At 41.2% G+C, this 17,651-nt stretch overlaps 1 protein-coding gene across 1 annotated transcript in view; it reads left to right on the plus strand.

Annotated features, from left to right (window-relative positions):
• The window catches only part of PGBD2 (piggyBac transposable element derived 2), a 54,702-nt gene that overhangs the window by 302 nt on the left and 36,749 nt on the right, over positions 1–17,651 (plus strand). Inside the window, exon 2 of the mRNA XM_044262024.1 lies at positions 15,464–15,525. Coding sequence (XP_044117959.1) covers positions 15,509–15,525 — 17 coding nt within the window. The 5' untranslated portion in view covers positions 15,464–15,508. The remainder of the gene's footprint in view (positions 1–15,463; positions 15,526–17,651) is intronic.

The following is a 17,651-nucleotide window of genomic DNA, read 5'->3' on the forward strand; positions in this document are numbered from 1 at the left end:
GGGCAGCCGGGGTGCTCTGACGCAGGGTGCACCGGGCAGCGGTGGCCGGGACTTGCGGGCCGCGCCGGGGCTGCGGTGGGGCCTGCTGGGCGCCGATCTCGGGCCGCATGCCCCACCCCCGCCCAGGGAAGGGGTGGCTGCGCGACCCGCCGGATGCGGGCATCGCTGGCGCTCCTGCCGCCTCTGCCTGCCTCTGCGAGCGGACTGTACTTTGTTTCCTTCTTCTCTTCTTCCTCGGCCGGTGTGGTGGGCAGAGCTGGCGGCGCGGTGTCGCCTATAGGCTTCTCCAGAACCCGCTGGCACGTGGCGCAACTTGGAGGCGTTTACATTTATAAAATGTCTTATTTTTATTTTTCTTAAATTCCTTTTGAAATAATTTCACAATTAAAAAAAAAAGTTGAGAAACGAGTACGAAAGTTTTCTCAGTAGTATTCCCTTAGACTCCCCAGATGTTAACGTCTAATTTAACAGACCAGGAAGACGAGGACACTCAGTCACGTCGACAGGTTTTATTCAGATATGTCTGTTCCTGTCTCCTTTCTGTTCCTTTTTTGTGGTACAGGATCCAAGTCAGGATTTAGTTGCATTTAAATGCATTAAATGCATTTAGTTGCATTGTCTTGTCTCCCTGAAAAAATTACATTTTAAACAGGGGAGGCCCTCGTAACTCCCCAAGACCCTTCAGAGTGGCCTTGGAAGCGCCAAGTCTCAAATCAAAGGCTCTTTTCCAATTGCTTCGTGCCAGGCCCAAGAGAGAATGTCCCGCAAGACATCTGGGCAGTTTTGGCACCGGTGGTCACCGTCTGTGCCCTGACCCATCTAGTCCTAGCCTCGTAGCCCATCCTGGTTCTCCTCCTACTTCTCAGACCTACCTGCTTCTGTCCTGGTATCTCTGAAGATCCCATCCTTGGCCATCTTCTCTTACCATCTGGACAATTTCCCTGGGTGATCTCTTGTGGCTTCGAGGATTCTTGTGGTTTTGAGCATACCACAAATCCTCAGAATACTGACCTGTTTATGATTCCGGCCCAGGCCATTTCTCTGTTCCAAACTCAGATAGCCTGTGGCCTACGCAGTGGCTTTACAGGCTATCTCAAAAGCATTTCTGCCTCGATATGAGCATATCTCAGCTTGAACTCATGCACATCTGGTCCTCTTCTAGTGCCCCCAGATTCTGTGAATGATGCCACCCTACCCTAGCCACTCAGCCACTCCTGGGGAAGGCCTCCCTGATGAGCTCTTTCCCTACCCCAGTCAATCCAGACTTGGTTTCCTTTTTGAACCCTCCCTGGGCTGGCCCACTTTTCTCGTTGGGAACCACCATCCTGTCTTATGTCTCCCTGTGCTTTCTTTGGTGCCCTCATTCAGCTGTCCACACCAGAGTCACACTAAGCTTATTAAAATGTATATGTGATTGTCCATACTCTGCCTATAATCTTTTAAAATTTCCCTTTACTTAAAAAAAAAAAAAGAAAGAAAGATAAATTAAGATAAGACCATTAACTATAAAGAACAAACTGATGGTTATCAGAAGGGATGGGGGAAAGTGCATGGGTTAAGTAGGGGATGGGGATTAAGGAGAGCAGTTGTGATGAGTATCAGATGATCTATGCGGAATTACTGAATCACTATATTGTGTATGTGAAACTAGTATAACACTATTAACTAACTAGGATTAACATAAAAACAAAATTAAAGATGCACAAGTAAATAAAATTTCCCCTTGCTGTAGGACAAAGGTAAGACTTCTTAAGTCTTCAAGGCCTCATTTCAGAATTGCTGGTCCAGTCTCTTCCTGTACCCTCTTCCTCAGGTTCCCTGCTCTGCTCTGACTGGCTTTGCTTCTCTCCTGACTTGCTGTTTTCCCTACAGGGATTCTGTTCCCTGTGTGCTCAGAGAGTTCTTACTCTTCCTTGTAGATCTCCATCTAGTCATCCCTTCCTTACGGAAGCTTTCTGTGACCTCCCTAACTAGGTCCTGTTGTGCAGATCCTAATCTCTATCATCTTCTCTCCTTGGTAGCTCTGTTAAAGTAGCAGTTTTAGACAGACATGCTTAGGACCTGGTAGACAATTTTGATGTTTGCCCAATCAATGAGGACGTGTGGGGGTACGCAGTCTGGTTACTCCACAGCCTCCGTCTGAACACTGTTTTGGGGAATTTGCATAGTATATAGGGGCACTGTGTACCCTCGTTCCGTTTCTCTGTTGGTACTGTCAGGTAGGGCAAGAAGGAGACACACAAGAGGGGATGGAGAGCCTAGAGAGAATAGCCAGAGGAGCACTGAAAAGGAGAGGTGACTTCTGCTGCCCTTCTTGCTTAGTTTCCCTTTCCGTCAGGGTTGAATCCGCTGTCTTAACTGACTCTATTGACAGACTTGACTCTCTCCTACTCTTCCATTTCCTGTGCATGTTTTAGAGAATCTTTACAAATGTATTTTGGTTAGGGTCAATGATATGTCAGTAGTTCCTAGTTCTGTTCTAAACAGCTGACTCAGAGTCAAAAGGTGAAGTGGAAATGAAGGCCCGATGGAGGAGGAGTTGGGTTGGGTGGTCGGAATGATGGCTGTTTGCTCTGTGGTGTGAGTTGTTCAGTTCAGCAAGTACTCACTGGGGGCATGCCAGGAGCTGTGTTGGCTTCTGGGGATAGAAAGGTGAACAAATTCTGCAGCTGCCTGGCCGGGGAGCACATGATGAGGTCAGCATGTAGTAAGGTGAAAACCATATGAGAGGAACCCTTGACTTGGAGAAGGACGTCGCCCAGCCAGCCGAGGCAGGGGCTAGGTGGGGGAGCCCTGGAGACTAGTCTGGGTGGTGGCCTTGACGTAATTCAAGGACCCTTGCAATTGTGACCTGGGGAGGTTCTCAGCAGGGTGTAAGGATGGGCCTGTGTCACAGTGACTGGGTGGGGGCTGTCACTGAGTCCTGGTGAATGGAAGAGGAGAGAGGACCGCCTGGGGCACAACAGAGAAAAAGGTATTGCTGAGGAGGGGGTGGCTGAAGTGGTAGCACAGATCACACTCTCTGACCCCAAACCAGCCAGACATGTTTGAATTTTATCAAAGTCATACTAAAGCACCCCCAATCAAACACAGAATTCCTGCAGCAAAATGTATGGATATCTGCAGTTAGGAATAGAAATAGACATTCCAAAGAGCCTCCCATCATTTTAGATTTTGCTGTCAGAGTGTTGCCAAATTTTGAAGAAATGTTCAGTTTTCCCAGCATTTTTGACTTGTGGGAATTGTGGCTGAGGGGTTGTGGATTTGAAATGATAGCAAATGTTTATAGAGCATCCACATGCTTATAGAGCTTCACATGCACTGACTTTTGTCCTCATAATAATCCTACTAGGATCGGTACCTGGAAGATCCCTTTGTAGAGGTGAAATGAGGGTACAGACAGGGTCAGCGACTTGCCTATAGTCACAGAGCTCACAACTCATGGCTTTGTCGTCTACATTCTTACCAGGCTGCTAACTTGTGAATGGGAGGTGAGGAGAGGGTTTGAAGGACCAGGTCTTTCTCCCACTCTTCAGTCACCTAGCACCTATAACCAGCCTGCCCAAGTGCCCAGGAAGGTCAAAAGGGAAGGGAGGTGGGAGCCCCCTAGAGGTGGACTCAGATTCACCGAGGGCCCATGGGGACTCTTTTCCATGATGCTGTATCTTGTGGTCTGGTTGAGCAGTGAGTTTCCCTCAGAAGCTGTAGGGGAAGTTACATGCAGCGCCAAGTGGAGCAGAGAAAGGAGGAGGTGAGATGGTGAGAGCCGCTGTGGGTAAGCTGCGATGTGGGCAGGCTGGGCTTTGAGAAATAAGGATTCTGTAAAGAGATTCTTCTTGAGACTCTAGAGTGGGGAGATGACTGTTCTCTAATTTTCTTGCACCCGCTGCGCAAGATACATTGTTCTGGAACACCCCAGATGAACACTTTCTGCAGACCGCTGCCCACCTGGGGGCACTGAGCAGGTCACCCTGGTAGTATTTGCTCACATGTGTGCTAGTATCTCAGTTTCTTTGTGTGTGCATGTGTAAGCGTGCAAATATATATATATTATATATATATTTATATATAAAATATGCATTTTGTGCATATTTTGCATGCATTATATATCAGCAGGAATAATGAAACAACTGAATATCCCACTCAGTTTAAGAAATAGAACCTTATAGGGTGCCTGGGTGGCTCACTTGGTTAAGCTCTGCCTTTGGCTTAGGCCATGATGCCATGGTCCTGGGATCGAGTCCTACGTCAGGCTCCCCTTGCACTGTGGAGAGTGCTTCTTCCTCTGCTTGCTGTTCCCCCTTCTTGTGCTCTCCCTCTCTCTGTCAAATAAATAAATAAAATCTTAAAAAAAAAATAGAACCTTACTAAAACCTTAGAAATCCTCTGTGTGTCTGCCAATTGTATCTTTTCTCTTCCAGAGGTAATCACTATCCTCAAGCTCCTTTTAATCACTTCCTTGCTTTTCTTTAAAGTGTTACCATGTGTATGTATGTGTTTGCAGATTGTATATTTATAATATATATATATTAGTTTTGTTTATGTTAGTTTATATTTTATTAATTTATATTCTATATATTTAATATATATTGCATAATATATATTAGTTTTGTTTAACTTTTTGGTCCTTGTAAAACGAAGCATGTAGCAAACTTTCTGGTTTGTTTTGCTCAGTGTATTTTGGGGATTTGTTCATGGGTGTGTGTGGCTACAGTTCTTCATTTACTTTTTCTGTCGTATTCTACTGCATCTGTTCCAGTGATGGCCATTTGGGCCGTCTCTGGTTTCTGCTATCACAGATAAACAGTGTTGGAGTGGGCGTTCTTGTCCCGGTCTCCTTGTGCACAGAGACGGTAGTTCTACTAGAGCAGTGGTTATTTAGTAGGGTAGGGGGGCATGAGGAGGGGAAAATGCATGTGAAGGAGACAGGGAGATACTTTGAGTTGTCATACCTAGCAAGGGGGGAGCTACTGTATCTAACCGGTAGAGACCAACCATGCTGCTAAACATTCTATGATGTCCAGGACAGCCTCCCATCTCTTCCACCCCTCCCACGCACTAAACAATTGTTCAGCTTCAGGTGTCAGTGCTAAGGCTGAGAACGCAGGCTGCAGAGAGATACCTGAGCCGAACTGCTGGTTTAGGTGTGTTCAGCTTTATTGGATACTAATGCATTGTTTACACTCCTTTTAAGCTGGTATAGCCACTCTGGAAAACAGTATGGATGTTTCTCAAAAAGTAAAAAATGGAACTCTGGGTATTTACCCCAAAAGACACAGATGTCGTGAAAAGAAGGGCCATCTGTACCCCAATGTTTATAGCAGCAATGGCCACAGTCGCCAAAGTATGGAAAGAACCAAGATGCCCTTCAACGGATGAATGGATAAGGAAGATGTGGTCCATATACACTATGGAGTATTATGCCTCCCTCAGAAAGGACGAATACCCAATTTTTGTAGCAACATGGACGGGACTGGAAGAGATTATGCTGAGTGAAATAAGTCAAGCAGAGAGAGTCAATTATCATATGGTTTCACTTATTTGTGGAGCATAACCAATAGCATGGAGGACAAGGGGTCTTAGAGAGTAGTAGGGAATATGGGTAAATTGGAAGGGGAGGTGAACCATGAGAGACTATGGACTCTGAAAAACAATCTGAGGGGTTTGAAGTGGCGGGGGTGGGTGGGAGGTTGGGGTACCAGGTGGTGGGTATTATAGAGGGCACGGCTTGCATGGAGCACTGGGTGTGGTGAAAAAATAATGAATAATGTTTTTCTGAAAATAAATAAATTGGAAAAAAAAATGGAACTCTACCCTATGACCCACCAATTGCACTAAAGGTATTTCCCCAAAACCGAAGGGGCACATGCACCCCAGTGTTTATAGCAGCAATGTCCACAATAGCCAAACTGTGGAAAGAGCCCAGATGTCCATTGACAGATGAATGGATAAAGAAGATGTAGTGTGTGTGTGTGTGTGTGTGTGTGTGTGTATATATATGTATATATAAAATGGAATATTATTCAGCCATCAAAATATGTATATATTTTGTGTATATATATAATGGATATTTATATATATATAATGGATATTTATATATATATTATATATATATATAATATATATATATATATTATATATATAATGGAATATTATATATATAATGGAATATTATTCAGCCATCAAAATACGAAATCTTACCATGTAGTGTGTGTGTGTGTGTGTGTGTGTGTGTGTATAAAATGGAATATTACCCAGCCACCAAAATATGAAATTTTACCATTTGCAGCAACATGGATAGAACTAGAGGGTATTATGCTAAGTGAAGTAAGTTAATCAGGGAGAGACAATTATATGATTTCACTCATGTCGAATTTAGGAAAGAAAACAGGATCATAGGGGAAAGGAGAGGAAAAAATATAAGACAAAATCAGAGAGGGAGAAAAACCGTGAGAGACTCTTAACTCTAGGAAGCAGAGAGTTGCTGGAGGGGAGGTAAGTGAGAGGATGTGGTAACTGGGTGATGGGCATTAAGGATTTTTTTAAATGCAACTGGTAAATTACTAAATCTACTTCTGAAACAAACAAAATTGCCAGCGTAGTATATGTGAAATGGTATCTCAATTGTTTTTAAATTTTTTATTTCATGTATAGTAATGAGATTTTCATGTTTGTGTGCGGTTTGTATTTCCTTTGAGGGGTGCGTCCTGATATTCTTTTGCCCATTTCCCTGTTGTGTTAATTGTGTTTTTCTTAATTGTTCCTATGATTTCTTTTTATATCTTAAGTTCTTTATAGCTCCTAGATACTAACTCCTTATATCTGTTACAGATAACTCATTCTATTTATGAGTTTCTCCTGATGAACCAAAAAGTTCTTCATTTAAATGTGGTATAATTTATCAATCATTTTCTTATGGTTAACATTTTCTGCAGATAGATGTGGTTCCTGCTGGTTCCCCAGGTAGATGTGACTCCCTTTAGGACCACATCCAGGCAAGACAGGAACTGGATCACAGTTCTCCTTCAGGGTCCACAGTTGGGACTAAGGTGAGCAGGTCGGCCTCTGGAGTCTTGGATAAGTGTGTTTCCTCTTGGTTCCCTGGGCTTCCTCTTAGAATGAGGCAGAGAGAGATTGAAACCAAGTCTCTGGGCGGAGTAAGGGTCTGTAGCAGACACTGCTGTTGGTGGGCCTAATGTTAGAGTCATGGATAGGGATTGCTGGGTCCCTAGGTGAGCAGGACTAAGGGCAGGGCTAGGAGCTTGGACACAGAGCTGCTTTGGGATCCATAGTCTAGTCCAAGGCTGGCAGGCCTGTTACTGAGGTGTGTACAATGTGGTTCTTCCTGAGTTTCTTGGTCCCTGGGACTGGTTGCAGGAGTAGTGCCAAGCAGACCTGGAGCTAAGTCCCTAGAGAGTTTGGGCTACTTTTGGAGAGCTTGCCACCAGAGTCCTGGCCTGTCTTTTCAAAGAAGTGCTTCTTAGTCTTGGGGTTCACTCAGGTTTTGAAGCCTCCTACCTGGTTCCCAAAGCTCATACAAAAGCACTTCTTCCATGGTTGGCTGCTATATCATAGGGTAGGGAGACAAGCTGGGGCCTTTCTGTTCTGCCATCTTGCTGGTATCACTGCTGTTTATTTAGAATAGACTCACCATGTCAGTTCTGCTGTTCAAGTCTCAGTAATTTTGTCTGCTTGATCATTAATCTCTGGAAGAGTATATTGAAATCTATATTATTGTGATAGATTTGTTGGTGTCTACAGTTAATTTCTATTTTGAAGTGGTTATTAAAGGCATACAATTTAAAATTATTCTATCCTTATAGTGAGTCAAAAACTCTTCCCGTGAAGTAACCTTCTTTTCCTCTGATAATGCTTCTCTTTATTTTTAATTATAAAAATTAACATAAAATAAAATGTACTGTCTTAACCACTTCTCAGTAGTGTTAAGTATGTTCACCTTGCTGTGCAGCCAATCTTCAGAATATTTTTGTTTTGCAGCATTGAAACTCTGTCCCCATTAAACATCATCTTCCCATTTCCCTCTCCTCCCTCCACTGGTAACCACCATTCTACTTTCTGTTCCTATGAATTTAAGTACTATAGAAACCTCATGTAAATAGAATCATACAGTGTTTGTCTTTTCATGGCCGGTTCATATCATTTAGCATGTCCTTAAGTTTCAGCCATGCTGTAACACGTGACTGGATTTCCTTCCTTTGGGGTGAATGATAGTCCACTGTAAGTATGGGTGAATGATAGTCCACTGTAAGGGGTGGGTGAATGATAGGAGAATTCACACGATAGTCCACTATAAGTATATACCACATTTTCTTCCATTCATCTTTAATGGACATTTGAGTTGCCCCTACCTCTTGGCTATGATGAACAGTGCTGCTGTGAAGATGGATGTCTCTTGGATGTCCTGCTTTCAGTTCTTTAAACTGCATGCCCAAAAGTAAGATTGCTGGATCATATGGTAGTTCTCTATTTTTAATTTTTCGAGGGACTACCAGACTGTTTACATAGTGGTTGCACCATTTTACATTTCTATCAGCAAAGCACAAGTGTTCTCATTTTCCATAGCCTCACCAACATTTCTTATTTTCTTTTTAATAGTGATCATCCCAGTGGGTGTGAGGTGATACCTTATTGTGGTGGTGGTTTGCATTTTACTAATGATTAGTGATGTTGAACGTCATTTCATATGCTTATTGGCCATTTGTATATCTTCTTTGGAGAAATGTCTACACAGGTTCTTTGTCCGTGTTTTGATTGGGTCACTTATTTTTTTTTTGCTGTTGTCAGAGTTATTTGTGTATTAACTTCTTGTCAAATAATATGATTTACAAATATTTTCCCCATTCCGTTAGATGTGTCTTCACTCTCTTGATTGTATCCTTTGATGCACGTTTAATATTTGCTTTTTTTGCTGGTGCTTTGGTTTCATAGTCAAGAAATCATTGAGAGATACAATATTCTGAATCTTTACACTGTGTTATCTTTGAAGAATTTTATAATTTTAACTCTTATGTTTAGGTCTTTGCTTTTAAAATATTTTATTTACTTATTTGACAGAAAGAGACACAGTGAGAGAGGGAACACAAGCAGGGGGAGTGGGAGAGGAAGAGCAGGCTTCCCACCCCACAAGGAGTCTGATGCGGGGCTCTATCCCAGGATCCTGGGACCATGACCTGAGCCAAAGGCAGATGCTTAAAAGTTGAGCCACCCAGGCGCCCCTTATTTAGGTCTTTGTTACATTTTGAGTTAATCTTTGTATATGATGTAAGAGCCCATTTTTATTCTTTTGCATGTAGATACCTAGTTTTTTTTTTTTTTAACACCATTTATTATAGAGACTGTCCTTTCCCTATTGAGTAGTTTTTACATCCTTTTTGAAGATAACCTGACCATATATGTGAGGGTTTATTTCTGGCTCTGTTACAATTAACTAGTCCCTGTATCTGTCATTATACCAGTGTCACACTGTTTCGACTTCTTTAGCTTTGTAATATGTACTGAAATGAGGAAATGTGAATTCTCCTACTTTGTTCTTCCTTTCCAGAATTATTTTGGCTATTTGGAGTATCTTGATACCAAATGATTTTAGGATGGATTTTTCTATTTCTAGAAAAAAATATATATATATATATATATATCCCCAATATTTTGGGACTTTGATAGAGATTGCATTGAACCTGTAGATTACTTTGGGCAGTATCGAGGTCTTTGATGTTAAGTATACAAACCCATGAACACAAGATATCTTTCTATTTTTGTGTATTTTTTTAAAATTACTTTATGTTTTGTTGTTTTCAGTGTATAGTTCTTGCAACCTCTTTGGTTAGGATTCTTCCTAAATATTTATTCTTTTCAATGCTGTGGTAAATGGAGTTGTGTTCCTAATTTCTACTTTAAGTTGTTCATTGTTAATGTATAGAAATGCAACTAATTTTTGATATGTTGATTTTGACTTCTGCAGCTTTGCTGAACTTACTTATTCTGACTTTTTAAAAAAATCTTTACATGTAAGATCATGTTATCTGAGAATGGATGATTCTACTTCTTTCTTTCCAGTTTGGATGCCTTTTATTTCTTTTCCTTGCCTAATTGCTCTGGCTAAGACTTCTAGTACTATGTTTAACAGAAAGGCCAGAGGAAACAACTTTATCTTGATCTTGTTTTTAGAGGAAAAGCTTTCAGTCTTTCACTATTTTGTATATTAGCTGTGATTTTTTTCCCATTTCATCTTTATTATGTTGAGTTAGTTTCCTTTTAGTCCTAGTTTATTAAGAGTTTTTTATAATAAAAGAGTGTTGAAACTTGTTAAATATTTTTTCTGCATTATTTGGTGGGAAAATATGGCTTTTGCCTTTCATTCTGTTCACTTGGTATATTACATTGGTAGGTTTTTTTATTCTCAAGTTGAACTATCCTTGCATTCCAGAAATATATCCCACTTTGTTGTGGTATAGAATCCTTTCAATGTACATTGAATTTATTTTGCTAATAATATTTTCTTGAGGATCAATATTTGTCAAGGATATTGGTTTTTAGTTTTCTTCTAGTATTTTTTTCAAAATATTGTTTATTTATTTGAAAGAGAGAGAGAGAATGAGAGTGAGCATAAGCAGGTAGAAGAGCAGAGGGAGAGGGAGAAGCAGACTCCCTGCTGAGCAGAGAGTTCAACATGGGGCTTGATCCCAGGACCCTGGGATCATGACCTGAGCCGAAGGCAGATGCTTAACTGACTGAGCCACCCAGGCGTCCCTCTTCTAGTATCTTTATCTGGCTCAAATATCAGGGTAATGCTGGCTCCGTTATTATATTTTTCAGCTCCAGAATTTGTTTCATTTTATTAATATTCTCATTCATACATTTCCTGATTTTGTGTCTTTCTGTGGTCTCTTTTAGCCATTGACTGTCTTTAACAAATTGTTTTAAATTCTTCACCAAGAAATTCAGCAGTCTGACTTTCTTTCAGATCCATTTCTGGGGTTTTATTTTGTTTCTTTCATTGGGCCATGTTTCCCAGTTTTTTGTATGCTCATGATCTGTTGTTGGGATTTGGCCATTCAAAAAACAAAACAAAAAAACCCATTCTCCTCTCTCAATATTTATGGCCTGGCCTTGTTCAGGGGAATACTTCACTACCTAGAAGTTTCTAACCTCATCAACATTTTCTGTACTTTTAATTGTTTCAATTACCACGAGCGGCTTGTCCCTAATTTCTCCTCAGAAGTGTATAATCTTTATCTCTCCCTGGCATCTGCATGTAAAACTGTAGAATTTCTTTAGCTCTAGTGTACTGTGACACCTGCCTACATTTTCAGTAACCCCCAAACTGCTGCCATTCCCATCAGTGCTGCAAGTCTGGTGAGGCAGAAATCTATCCCTCAGGCATCTGTCAGACAAGCTAAAATGTTGAACTTGTAGTCTGCTCTGATTTCCATCCCAAGGGAAGAGTTGCTGTGTTTACCCTAGTTGTCCCTTACTGATCTGACAGGAAGAGATCTGTCTGTGCACAAAATGCCATGAACTTTTCTATCCTTTTAAATGGAATCCCATCTTATTTTTCTGTTGGCCTGGGTCCCACACCATTTCAAGTGGTCTCTAGAGTTCTCACAAACGTATTCATGTTCATATATTGTTGTTAACTTGCATTTCCATGGGGAATGAAGGCCTGGAGCTCAATAGTCCACCATCAGTGACGTCACCTCTATATTTGTTTTTTGAATTGTCCTCACATTTCATTCTTTTCTTGTAATGTCCTTATCGGGCTTTGGTATTGGGGTAATGCTCATCAAATCATCAAATGCTAATCAAAGTGTGTTCCTTCCCTTTGTTTTGTCTTGTTTTGGATGGATTTTAGAATAACTGGCATTAATTGTTCTTTAAATGCTTGGTAAAATTCACCAGTGAGTGCATTTGATGTTGGGTTTTTGCTCTTTGTTCTTGTCTTTTTGTTTTTGTTTGTTTTTTGATTGGGAGAGTTGGCATTACTGATTCAGTCTTTCTACTAGTAATTGGACTGTTCAAATGTTCTGTTTCCCCTGGTTCAGTCGGTAGCTTGTGTGTTTCTGAGAATTTATCAACTTGTTCTAGGTTGTCCAGTTTATAGGCGTATAATCAATAATCATTCATTGTAGCCTCTGTGATCCTTTGTTTCTGTGGTATCAGTTAATTTCCCCTCTTTTGTTTATAATTTTGTTGATTTGGGTTCTCTCTGTTTCTTGGATACTGTAGCTAGAAATTTGTTTATTTTGTTCATCTTTTCAAAAAACTAATTCTTAGTTTTGTTTAGCTCACCAATTATTTTTTTCTTCTCTATTTTGCTTGGTTTTGCTCCAGTCTTTTATTTCCTTTCTGCTGCTAACTTTAGGCTTAGGTTATTCTTTTTTAAAAAAATTTAATTCAGGGGCGCCTGGGTGGCTCAGTGGGTTAACCGCTGCCTTCGGCTCAGGTCATGATCTCAGGGTCCTGGGATTGAGTCCCACATCGGGCTCTCTGCTCGGCAGGGAGCCTGCTTCCTCCTCTCTCTCTCTCTCTGCTTGCCTCTCTGCCTACTTGTATCTCTCTCTGTCAAATCAATAAATAAAATCTTTAAAAAAATTTAATTCAATTTTAAAATCCAGTATAGTTAATATACATGTTATATTAGTTTCAGGTGTACAGTATGTTGGGCTGGCTGAAAGAAAGGGCTACTTAAGATGGTGAAAGTTCCCACCACAAAACCTGAGCTCAGACAGGAGAACAAAGACCTGAGCAGGAATCTGAAGACCCCTGCTCCGGGCCCCCATGGACCAACGGGACCCTGACAAGTGGGAATCTGAGACCCCCACTCTGGGCTCCAGTGGACCAATGGGATGCCGACAAGCAGGCGAAATATCCAAATAAAGGAAACTTGCCAAAAAACCCCTGAACTCCCCTCGAGACCCCTTAAAAGCCCCCTTCTCCCTGCCTCGGGCACAACTTCCCCGACTCCCCTTTCTGGAGTCACGGAACCTTGCCTGAGGGTGCCCTCCTCCGCAGTTTTCCTGGCTCCCCTTCTCCTCGGCCCTAAAACTGCACCTGAGAGTGCCTTTAATAAATCTTGCATTGTGCCTACCTCGCCTGGTGTGTTTCTCTCACTGGAAAAACTTTACACAATATAGTGATTCAGCAGTTCTGTACATCACCCTGTGCTCATCGTAAGTCCATTCCTTAATCCCCATCACCTATTTTAACCATCCCCAACCCACCTCCCTTCTGATAGCCATCAGTTTGTTCTCTATAGTTAAGAGTCATTTCTTGGTTTCTCTCTCTCTCTTTCTTTCTTAAATTGCACATATGTATAAAATCATATGGTTTGTCTTTCTCTGACTCAGTTCACTAAGCATTATATTCTCTGACTCCATCCATGTCTTTGCAAATGGCAAGATTTCATTTTTTATGGCCGAATAATATTCCATTATATATATAAATATAAATATATATACATATACACACACACACACCACTTCTTCTTTTTTTTTTAAATTAAATTTATTTATTTATTTTCAGAAAAACAGTATTCATTATTTTTTCACCACACCCAGTGCTCCATGCAATCTGTGCTCTATAATACCCATCACCTGGTACCCCAACCTCCCACCCTCCCGCCACTTCAAACCCCTCAGTTGTTTTTCAGAGTCCATAGTCTCTCATGATTCACCTCCCCTTCCAATTTACCCCAACTCCCTTCTCCTCTCTAAGACCCCTTCTCCTCCATGATATTTGTTATGCTCCACAAATAAGTGAAACCATATGATAATTGACTCTCTCTGCTTGACTTATTTCACTCAGCATAATCTCTTCCATTCCCGTCCATGTTGCTACAAAAGTTGGGTATTCATCCTTTCTGAATTTCTTCTTTATCCATTTCTTCTTTTATCCACTTCTTCTTTATCCATTTGTCTGTTCTTTTTATAGTTCCTTGAGGTATAAAGTTAAGTTTTTTATTTGGGGTCATTCTGGGTTTTTTTTTAATGTATGTGTTTATAGCATTAAGCTTCTCTCCTAGAAATCTTTTGCTGCAACCTAAATGTTTTGGTATGTTGTGTTTCCCTTTTCATTTGTTGCAGATACTATTTATTAATTTTATTTATTTGAGAAAGAGAGCACACGAGTTGTGGGGGTGCGGGAGAGGGCCGAAAGAAAGGGAGAGAGAGAATCTTTTTATTTTATTTATTTTCAGCATAACAGTATTCATTGCTTTTGCACCACACCCAGTGCTCTATGCAATCCGTGCCCTCTCCAATACCCACCATCTGGTTCCCCCAACCTCCCCACCCCCTGCCCCATCAAAACCCTCAGATTGTTTTTCAGAGTCCATAGTCAAGAGAGAGAATCTTAAGTAGGCTTCACACTCAGTGCATAGCCCAACGCAGGGCTCAGTCTCACCATCCTGAGATCATGACCTGAGCCAAAATCAGGAGTTGAATGCTTAACCAACTGAGCCACCTAGGTACCCCTCAAGGTACTTTTTAACTTCCCCTTTAATTTTTTCTTTGATCCCTTGGTTGTTAAGAAAATGTTGTTTCATAGTTAGTTCTTTATATATCGTGGACTTCACTATCTAATACAGTGGCCACTGACCAAAGCACACGTGACTGTTTTCATTGAAATTAATTAAAATTACATAAAATTAATAATTCATTTTCCTAGTCACACTAACCATATATATCAGGTGTTTAATAACGACATGGGGCTCATGGCTACCATATTGGGCAGCATTGGTAGAAAATATTTCCATTATTACAATAGGTTCTGTTGGTAGTCTTTTTTTTTTTTTAAGATTTTATTTATCTTTTTGACAGAGACCACAAGTAGGCAGAGAGGCAGGCAGAGAGAGAGAGAGAGAGAGAGAGGAGGAAGCAGGCCTCCCACTGAGCAGAGAGCCCGATGCGGGGCTCCATCCCAGTACCCCGGGATCACGACCTGAGCTGAAGGCAGAGGCTTTAACCCACTGATTCACCCAGGTGTCCCTCTATTGGTAGTCTTGATAGAGAGTAATAGTTGTCAACCAGGTGCAGTTTTGTCCCCTATGGGACACCTGGCAATGTCTAGAAACATAACTGAATTCCACAGCTGGGGGATCGGTGTTCTACTGGTATCTAATGGGTAGAGGCCTGGAAAACTACTAAACATCCCATAATACACAGGATAGCCCCCCACAACAAAGACTCATCCAGCCCACATGCCAATAGCTCTGATGGTGAAGACTATGCCCTACAATATATTTTGGTGTGAGGTAGAGAGCTCATTGTTTATCCCCCCAGTTAGCCAGTTGACGACACCAATTCCTGTGTGTTCTCAATCCATCCCCCTCTGGTTGCTGGTGAACCTTAAGCTAGAGGTGTTTCTTCCTTTAAAGTGTGGAAAAGGTCCCATTGCCTTGTTAATTAAGATATGATTTTTTTGAAAATCAACTTCTGTTGTCTTACAGGTTCTTTGACTGCACATATAGATAACTCTATGTTTCCAGTTCATCATGGCTTCAACTTCAAGGTAAGTGTGTTTGATGAGTGGCTTTATGCAAGTAATTACTCCTCTCTTTTTGAAAGGCCAAGCCCATGACAGTTTTAGCTCTTGGCCCTGCTGGCCTCACTAAGCATTTGGTGTCTAGGAAGGAAAAAGGAGGAAGAGAGAAGAGAAAAGGGAGATTGGAGAGAAGATGAGACAGAACAAGGTAGTTTTTGTGGTATGGGTATTGTTCTGTAGCTCCAGTGTCTACCTTGTATCTAAAAATGTGATTTACTTTCCTCTTCTTTTTTTAATTTTTTTTAAGATTTATTTATTTTTTGAGTGAGAGAAAGCACAAGCAGGAGGGGCAGGGGGAAAGGGAGAGCACACTCCAGGCTGATTCTCACAACCCTGAGATCAGGACCCAAACTGAAACCAACAGTTGGTCGCTTAACTGACTGCGCCGCCCCCACACCCCTTCTTCACCTTATAATCCACAAGGTGGTTGCTGTTGGACTGCCTTAGTCCCTGTAAGCTTTGCCACTTGACAAGGATTTTTTTTCCCCCCAAGTTTTTATTTAAATTTTAGGTAGTTAAGGGGCACCTAGGTGGCTCAGTGGGTTAAGCCTCTGCCTTCGGCTCAGGTCATGATCTCAGGGTCCCGGGATCAAGCCCCGCATCTGGCTTTCTGGGAGCCTGCTTTCCTTTTTCTCTCTGCCTGCCTCTCTATCTTCGTGTGATTTCTCTCTCTGTCAAATAAATAAATAAAATCTTTAAATTTTAGGTAGTTAACATATACTATAATATTGGTTCAGGACTAGAATTCAGTGATCCATCACTTACATATAACACCCAGTGCTCCTCACAACAAGTACCCTCCTCTAATACCCATCACCCAGTTACCCCATCCCCTGCCCACCTCCCCTCCAGCAAGCCTGTTTGTTCTCTGTAATAAAAAAATCTCTTGTGGTATATTTCCCACTCTTTTTTTTAGTTCCTTCCCCTGTGTTCATCTGTTTTTTTTTTCCTTAAAGTCCATATATGAGTGAAATCATATGGTATTTGTCTTTCTCTGACTGACTTTCTTTCGCATACATAATCCCCTCTCGTTCCATCCATACTGTTGCAAATGAGAAGACATCTTTTTGAGGGCTGAGTAATATTCCATTACACACACCCCATCTTTATCTATTCATCAGTCCATACACATTTGATTCTTCATAGTTTTGCTATTGTTGATAGTGCTGCTATAAACATTGGGGTTCATGTGCCCCTTCAACCAGTATTTTTGTATCCTTTGGGTATATTTACTTGGTAGTTTGTATATTTACCTAGTAGTTTGTATATTTACCTAGTAGTATAATTGCTGGATCATAGGGTAGTTTTATTTTTCACTCTTTGAGGAACCTCCATACTATTTTACAGAGGGGCTGTACCAATTTGCCTTCCCACCAGCAGTGCAAGAGGGTTCCCCTTTCTCTGCATCCTTGCCAACATCTGTTCCTGGTGTTGTTAATTTTAACCACTATGACAGATGTGAATAGTATCTCCTCATGATTTTGATTTGTATTTCCTTGATGTTGAGCATCTTTTCATGTGTCCATTAGCCAGCTGGATGCCTTCTTTGGAAGAATGTCTATTCACGTCTTCTGCCCCATTTCTTAACTGGATTATTTGATTTTGGGGTATTGAGTTTGATAAGTTCTTTATAGATTTTGGATACTAACCCTTTATCAGCTATGTCATTTAGAAACATATTCTCCCATTCTGTAGGTTACCTTTTAGTTTTATGGATTGTTTCCTTCACTGTGCATAAGCTTTTAATCTTGTTGAAGACCCAGTACATTTTTGCTTTTGTTTCTCTTGCCTTTGGAGACGTGCCTAGAAAGAAGTTGCTATGACCCAGGTCAAAGAGGTTGCTGCCTGTGTTCTCCTCAAGGATTTTGATGGATTCCTGTCTCACATTGAGGTTTTTCACCCACTTTGAGTTTATTTTTGCGTATGGTGTAAGAAAGTGGCTCAGTTTTATTCTTCTCCTTGTGGCTGTCCAATTTTCCCAACACCATTTGTTGAAGAGACTTTCTTTTTTCCATTGGATATTCCTTCCTGCTTTGTCAAAATTAGTTGACCATATAGGGCTACGTCCATTTCTGGGTTCTCTCTTGTGTTCC

Source organism: Neovison vison, chromosome 1, assembly GCF_020171115.1.
Source record: "Neovison vison isolate M4711 chromosome 1, ASM_NN_V1, whole genome shotgun sequence".
In the NCBI taxonomy this organism is placed as follows: domain Eukaryota; kingdom Metazoa; phylum Chordata; class Mammalia; order Carnivora; family Mustelidae; genus Neogale; species Neogale vison.